This window comes from Vombatus ursinus, unplaced genomic scaffold, assembly GCF_900497805.2.
Source record: "Vombatus ursinus unplaced genomic scaffold, bare-nosed wombat genome assembly UNPS02014778.1, whole genome shotgun sequence".
In the NCBI taxonomy this organism is placed as follows: Eukaryota; Metazoa; Chordata; class Mammalia; order Diprotodontia; family Vombatidae; genus Vombatus; species Vombatus ursinus.
The window spans coordinates 47385123-47393538 of NW_020954556.1; the positions used below are offsets into that span (position 1 = coordinate 47385123).

At 37.2% G+C, this 8416-nt stretch overlaps 1 protein-coding gene across 1 annotated transcript in view; it reads right to left on the reverse strand.

Moving 5' to 3' along the window:
* Positions 1-2305: 2305 nt before the first annotated feature.
* The window catches only part of CRIPT (CXXC repeat containing interactor of PDZ3 domain), a 12935-nt gene continuing 6824 nt past the window's right edge, over positions 2306-8416 (reverse strand). The window contains exons 2-5 of the mRNA XM_027864981.1: positions 6710-6775; positions 5547-5601; positions 3887-3990; positions 2306-3584 (exon numbers count right to left, since the gene is read on the reverse strand). Coding sequence (XP_027720782.1) covers positions 3520-3584; positions 3887-3990; positions 5547-5601; positions 6710-6775 — 290 coding nt within the window. The 3' untranslated portion in view covers positions 2306-3519. The remainder of the gene's footprint in view (positions 3585-3886; positions 3991-5546; positions 5602-6709; positions 6776-8416) is intronic.

Below are 8416 nucleotides of genomic sequence, written 5' to 3' on the forward strand. Positions count from 1 at the left end.
CATTGCCTGACTGAAGAGTTTAAACTTCTGACCTGGCATTGGAGGTCTTCCATGTTGAATACAGTAGGCCTGACCAAGAACATCAGGTACTTGGAATGAAATGTGACAGCAACAGAACTGACAATTAACAAAAGGAGATTTGCTCGGCCGCAGTAAGGGAAGGACATTCAGAGTGAGGAAGGGTTCTCCACCTAGTATACAGTCTTGATTCCCTGGCTGTGTGCTGCCCGTAACGATGCTTCAACCAAGCATGATGGAAGAGCTCTATCTTCTCTTGACCTTTTTTTTTTTTTAATTCAGGTAACCAGGAATCAATTTGTCAACTGCCCAAGTTTTTAGTCCTCTGAGCCAATTAAGTTTCAAGGATGGTTTCAATACCATTTAAGGAAAAGAATTAGTCTAGCATCTGTGTCTGAGGGACCCTAGTGGACACTTCAGCCACACATAACCTGACTCATCTCTCTTTTCTTCTCAATTTAAAATGATCTAGATTCCTTGATATCTGACCTCATTGTCTTTGCCCATCCTATCTCTCCACACTCCTCCTCTTTATCCCTTTTCTCTTACATTTAAGTCAATACGGACTCAAGGTCCTTTGCCATCCTGGTTGTCCTCCTATGGAACCCTCCACTTTATTGTCCTGAAACTGGCGCCCCCAAACTGAACACAATATTGTGGGTATGATCTGACCCAGAGTACAAAGGGACTGTCCCCTCCTTATTCCTGGAAGCAATACTTCTTCTAACGCAGCCTAAAATCACATTAGCTTTTTTTGGCTACGTACTCGTTGAGCTCAAAATTAATTTAAACTTTTTTTCAAGCAAATTAAAATGCCTCCTCTATCCTGTACTTGTGAAGGTGGTATTTTTGAATGCAGCTGAAAGGAATTTATATTCATCCCTAATGAATTTCATCTTCAATAGTCTGTTGAGATCCTTGTGGTGAGTGGGAGTATCAATAAACATTTATTAAATACCTACTCTGTGTCAGGCATCGTATCTTCACACCTGAATGGTCTCTGATTACCTGCCAGCATGCTGCAGGAGAGGCCAGGACAGAGGGCAGAGAAAGGCTGTGCGACATGCCAGGACTGAGTATCTAGAGACTGGTAATTTTTGACTCATGGTGGGAAGAGCACTGGATGTGCCAGCGGAGGATCTGGCTCTGAACCTTAGCCCCTGCTAGTTGCCGATCGTGTGACTGTGAATAAATCACATTGCCTTTCCAGGCCTCGGTTTCCTCATATGTGAAAAGAGAGGGTCAGACTGGATGGCTTCTGAGGACCCTTCCAGTCCTTGGTCCATGATGCAGACCTAACAGGAGTTCACGGTATCATTACTTTCCCCATCATCCACACACAAGTCCCTTCACCTACTCTAGGTCTCCAGTCAAACTGGGCTCCCTGCCGTTCCCAAACTTGGCATTTTATTACATGTACACCCACGCCTTTGGGCAGACGGGCCCCAGGCCTGAAGTGCTGTACCTCTTCACCTCATCTCTCTCTGTTTCCACCTCCTACTGGAAGCCTCTCCTGAACCTCTCATTTGTTAGGGCTCTCTCTTTCCTCAAATTATTGTTATTTTTTTTTACAAGCAGTTAAGTGGTGAAGTAGATAAAGCAAAGGACTTGTATTCAGGAGACCCAAGTTCAAATCCTGTCTCAAAAACTTATCTGGCTGTGTGACCCTGGGTAAAGTCATTTAACCTCAGTTTCTTTAACTGTAAATGGGGATAATAACAGCACTTAACTCACAGAGTTAGTTACAAAGATCAAATGAGATAACATGTGTAAAGTGTTTTGCAAACCTTAAAATGCTATATAAATGCTAGCTAGTATTCTTTTTAAATTTACTTCCTTATATAAATAGTGATAGCATCCCAGGAGAACATAAAGTCCTTTAGGGTCAGGTCTGTTTTTCATTTTGTTTTTGTATCTCAAGCACCTAACACGGCATCTTCACATAGAAGGCACGATTTTAAAAAATGTTTGTTGAATTGAGTAAGTCAAGTGATATAAATGTAATATTAAATATAATAATAATAATAATGATAGCAATAATAGCACTTTAAAGTTTGCAAAATACGAAAAAAAAATTCTTCTTCCTTTCCTTGGAGATAATCTTAAGTCACCATTTGTTGTAATCTTGACTTTCAAACTGGTTTTAGTTATCTGAGAACCAACCTGCAGTGATGACCTGGGGGAAATGTGTTTCTGCCTTGCCTATCACAGAACAAAGTCATGGTTGGGAAGTATTATAAATATTAATCCTGAAAAAAAAAGTTACACAAAAGAAACTATAGAATAATTAAATGACAAATACAACTTTAATTACTTTTTATAATCATTTCAAAACTTAAATAAAAATGTAGAGTACTCATACCCCACATTCTGCCACCTGCAAGGACTCCAGCAGTTTCACATCTTTCACACACACCCCACCTTTCAAAAAAAAAAAAGATTTCTACCTTGCTGCATAATTATCTCCCAATAAGCACCTGCTTTCAACAGCAGAGATCCCAAACCTATGAAAGTACAGCAAGAACATTCTTCCTTGACATCCAATATTGGATTTAGGAGACATTACATACAAAATTCTGGCAGTCTTTATTCATACCCTCTAGGACTCATATTCTTGCTATTTTGGGGGGAAGAGGGAGAAGAATTTGATCTCTGCTTCTGGGGCTTTCACAAACAATAGTGATGTCTCCTCACGCTGGTCAACATGGACAGGTGGCCCTCTCCTGGCTTTCCTAACACTGGCTGAATCACTGAAATACTGCTGCTTCTGAGCTGTTCCTAGGGTCTGTCTGCCGGGGGGCTAAGGGAAATTCAGGCAAAGGTACAGGAGAAGTATTAATTCTATTTTTGCTACTCCCTAGAAGGACTCTTTCCCTTTTCTCCAGGAATGAAAATTTTAAAATTAAAACTTTCAAACTCTCTTCAGTATGGTCTAATCAGTAGGTAGGTAAGCAGAATGGCCACCTTAGTACTATGGTCTCTGACAAAGTCCTATTGAAATTTCAAGAGTTATCTGCCCTTTTAAATTCTGATTAACTAAAGGATGCTAATGCTAAGAGCCATGCATCCTGTCAGGGAGTCAAACAATGATCTTGGTCACCAAGATTCACCGTTGTCAGGGCAATACCAGCAAACTTCTAACATTCCCATCCTTTTGGCAAAAATATCTACAGAAAAAAAGGGGGAAATGATTTAACTAAATATAGTAAGCACAAAGTGCATAAAGGATTGGAAAAAAAAATTTTCATTAAATCTCCCCTATTAAGACTAGTAAAATATTTGTAAAAATGTTATCAGCTGTAGGTAGCAGTTATATTTTATACTAGTCAGGATTCCTTGAAAGAAAAGAGGAAAATTCTGAACATTGGTCTAATATTACTCATTTACCTTGAAATATTGTTTTAAAACCAGTATGTACAATTATACCTTGGAGAACATATAGCAGAAAATAAAAATCATATAGAAATATAAAAGTAGAAGCCACAAAGTCAATCAGTGCAACTAAACAGATGTTTGCTTGTAGTTCTTGGTATCCAAAACCTTTTTCCCACACATTGAACAGATGCCTGAAATAAAAGAAAATAAGGGACACATCATGTCATCAGTCTCTGTCATAACAGCAGCTGCTTGGTTTCTTTAGGGAAATTCTAAAGATTATGAAGTTTTACTTTATCAGAAAGAGAACAAGAAAACATAGAATTTTAGCTATGGTCAAATTCTAAATTAGATTTTCTTGACTTTTAGGAGGAAAAAAAATGAGGTATCATTGTTTATTAATGGACATGTCCCTTTATATATTCACCCAATCAGTCCTGATTGTAGGCATAAAGTTTTCTATAAATGCAAGACAAAAATGAAACAAACTTACCCTTTTTGTAAGCACAGCCTTGGCAGTAATGAGAACCTGGCTGATGCACAGAACTTTTACAAATTCTGCAAGTAGAGAACTTATTCTTTCCATATGGGTCAAATCTGGATAAAAAGGAAAAAATGAGAAAAGTTAAGATACATATAGCTACTGACATGCAGAAGAAATTCATACTAAACTTCCTGTATAATACTTTGCTTTTGGTTTAAGACTTCTGATGAAAATATACAGTGAGAATCAACCATAATGATTACTGAGTACCAGCACTGGCAGACTAGGTAGAGAAGACTTGGGACCAAATTCTGCCTTGGCCCTTATTAGTAGTCTGACCATGGACAAATCACTTAACATCTCTGAGTCCATTTCCTCACCCATAAAACGGAGATAATAATTATCTATGGTATATGCTTCACAGGGTTGTTGTAAGACCCAAATAAGGTAATGTAAGTGCTTCGCAAACTTTATAATGATACAGGTCAGTTACAAGCTTCTCTAGGTAGAGGTGGCAGAAGATATTAAGTTTGTGATGAAACTGTAAATCTTATTTTGTGAGTTTGTTTTTTCAAAAACAGATGGCTTTAGCTACATATAAAATACAAGAAACACACGTGATCTTTGTCTTCAACAAGCTTGACTTATTCAACTTTAAGGATAATTTTTTCAGGACTTACTTCATTTCCCTTGGTACAAACTTGGAAGTATGAATGAAATTAGAATATAACTTAAGACAGATACTATAATATGTTTTGTGTACATTTAACACATCTTTAATTATATTTTTTAAAAAGTGGGATCTCAAAATAATTTTTCTAGCTTCAGAATACCAAAGAGTTAAAGATAGAGAAAGCTGCACAATGTGGGAGCCAATGGTAATGTGAGTAACAGAGGAAAGCAATCAATCAACACAGATAATGTAGACCAGTAGTGTCAAATTCAAAGTGCTGCATATTGACTCAGAAAATAACAAATTAACAGTACTTATACTGTACTGTACTTTTATTTATTTTGCTAAACATTTCCCAACTGCGTTTTAATCTTGTTCAGGCAGCACTCAGGCCTCAACTGCAAGTTGGCCTTGTTCAATATCTCTGATGTAAAATTGATATACTTTGCACATTAAGATGAAGTTGAAACATGCGTTGAAATATGGTAACCCTAAAATGTAACTATCTGAAAGGAAAGAAAACATATATAGGTTAACACTAAAAAAAACAAAACAAAACAAAAAACAAAACAAAAAAACACCAATTTTAGGCCTTGTAGATTTTATACAAGATTTTGAGGAACACTTTGGTTTACATTTGGACCAATATGGTATTTTACTACTTAGTAGTTTGTACCCTAGAGCTAAACTAGAAAAGGAATTCAACGATCATGTCTTCTAGTAGAGTTACAAGAAGGGCGCAGCGTTAATTTTTCATGTTTGGCAAAAGAGAACACACATACACACGAGTTGAGCAGGAATACAACATATAAGGAGGAAGAGCGTAAAGGTGATGATAGCTCACCCTCAGCTTACACCAGGATTTTCTGATTCCTACTACGGACTTATATGCTAGAAATACCTTTGTCATAAGAGTTCATCAAATTTGCACTCAATGGCTTAATATAGGAGTAATGAAAATTTCCCTTGTAACTCTAATAAGACTCTGCTGCTCACCTTGCTTTCTTTGAAGTCAAAGCCTTGTTTTCATTTAGTTTCCTTCCACCACTTTCTATGTATAAACAAAACAGAAATATTTCAGTTCATTATATAATATCAAATACAATTAGTTAAAAAGTTTATCCTTTGAAATCTTACTATACATCAAATAACCTTCATGGAAAACCCCAAAAAACCCGATTTAAAAGTAAGATTTTAAGAGTCCACTTGAGTGATTTTATTTATGAAGTAATAAAAATTTGTGGAAAAGAGACAATTGTACCTTCTGGATGTTAGAGAGCTCTACAGGAATGACACCATCTTTAATTTAATTAATTCTGTGAGTATTCGGACAACTAGCTTGGTGCTGGGCACCTTGTGTGCTCCATAAACCTAACAATAAACCATTTTTCATTCATTCAATAAACAAGTACTTCAAGTGTTTTTTCCCATTAAAATTAAATTCCATGTTTTAATGGAGGTTACTTTTTTCATTCAAACAATAAACAAATGGGGAAGCCAAGACTAACTCCAAATTCTACAGTGCTTTAAGTTTTACAAAGTGCTTTCTTCATTACACTCTCATAGAGTTGAGTCTAAAGTGTTACTCCTCAACTGGAGGATGAAGAAACATGAAGTTTAGAGCTTAAGTACCCTGCTAAAATTCATACAACTATGAAGTATTAGAGAGGCTCTCATTTCACTAAGCTTTTTCCAATGGTACCCACTGCTTTACAGGCCACATTCCGTCCCTCATAATATCCTTTCTATGAAATAAGAACCCATCTCTCGTCAGAGGATGCACTACTCTAAGTAAGTGAAACCAAGCCAAAAACCTGAGAGGAAGGAAATAAAATTCCTTAATAGCTTCTTGTTCTAACTTTTCACAAATCATTTATACTCTGCATTTCAAAGACATAGGGATAATACATATAAGACATTCCATTTGACCCCCTAATAGTCAGATTGAATTCTATGTTTTAATTGAGATGGCTGAATGAAAAACACGATGGAATTGTCAAGGGTAACTATATTCAAATATTCAATGAATTTTTAAAAAGATATTAAATACTTTGCAAGATAATGTCTACACTGTAAAAGCAGAATTAATACATTATTGAAAATAGTTGAATTCATGTCAGTAGAATCAGCATTAGGTTATTTTCTCAAAGAGGCGGTACCTGTAGTGTTCCTTGCTCCATCCTTCCAAGTATCTGGAGTAATAACAGTACCAAGTTTCTTTTCACCTATTATGAAAGCAAATGAAATTGGGGAAGTATAGGACTATTACCTAGCACAAATTACTACCTTCAAGAGAATACAGTGTAGTAACAATATTCTTGGGTCTAGGACAGAGGTGTCAAACACAGTTTCATGTGGCCCACAACATTCATGAGTGCTGCCCGAAAGAGACTGGAATGTAATTGGGAAATATTTAACAAAATAAATGAAATACAATACAACAGATATTACATTTAAAACAAAGTCAATACGTGGCCTGCAGAGATCTTTCTGTAGGATCTAGTGCCCCACCCCACTTCTACTTAAGTTTGACACCACTGTTCTAGGATTCACAATAATAAAGAGGGGCATACCACGGTAAAAGGCAATAAGACCAATTAAGAGAGACAAGAATAACACATATTATAAATATAGGTCTTCCACAATTTAGTAAGAGATTACTGTGTACATACTTTGTGAGGGGTATAGTTTGTATAAGGGAGGTAAGGGATATAGTTTGTAAGGGATACAATTTGACTTTGGGTATAAAAATTTCTAGAAGAGCAAGGGATATCGCAAGGAGATTCTCAGGTTCTACCCTCACTCACCTTCCCACCCACTGTGCCCTCCAGAACTCTTACCTGGTGTGAACAAATTCTCCTCTATCCTAGATTGCTTCTTATACTCTACTCATCTTCTAGTGTTCACAGAAACTTTGTTCTCTACATAGACCTTTCCCTGCTAGTTGGTCTTCTCGTGCTCCCCCAAACTGGGCAGGACTAGGATCTCTGCCATATAAGCGAAGTTAGTTTTTCCCTAAAAGCAATGAAGCTGTCCCCAAGACCTGGTTGGCTGTGGAGACTATGGCTTGAAGAACTGACTCAGTTTCCTGTTTGCCTAAGGCCTTGCCAGAGTAGTTTGGACTAATTCTTCCCTTTATAGTCTTGATCCCATAATTAACTAGTTCAATGACATATTGCCCTTTGTCCTAGAATTCTTTGCTCCCTTACCTCCTGCTGTTCGTGACCTGCTAATCCCCAGTCCTGGAGCTACTGTTTCTTCCCTCCCCCTCAAATTTTCCTTTTCTGATCCTATCCCTAAATTGCTGGAAGATGTTCCACCACCATGGCGACTAGGTCCATTATGGCTTCATGTTATACAATCTAAGCTGGGACTTCACTGTTACAAGGTAATCTTTTCTGTCTTCCCTGATTCCATAGCCTGTTATATTGGGAAAGCAGAGAGTTCCAGTTGGTATTTGGGTCAGTAAATAGATGCTCAAACCTCGGGTTTGAGCAATTCCCTTCTCAAGTCAGTCAATAAATGTTTATTAAGTGTTTACTATGTACTAGGCACTGTGCTAAGTTTTGGGGATACAAAAAGAGACAAAAGCCAGTCTTTGCCCTCAAGCTCACAATCTAACGAAGGAGATTACAAACAAAACAAATATTTACAAGATATATATGGGATAAAAAGGAAAAATTAACAGAGAAATGGCACTAGAATTTGGAGTAGTAAGGAAAGATTTTCTGTAGAAGATGGACTTTTAGCTGAGGCTTTGGACACCAGAGGTTTTGTATTTTATCCCAGAGGCAATAGGGAGTGTGGGGGGGGGGTGTGACATGGTCAGACCCTCACTTTAGGAAAATCACTTTAGTGGCTGAATG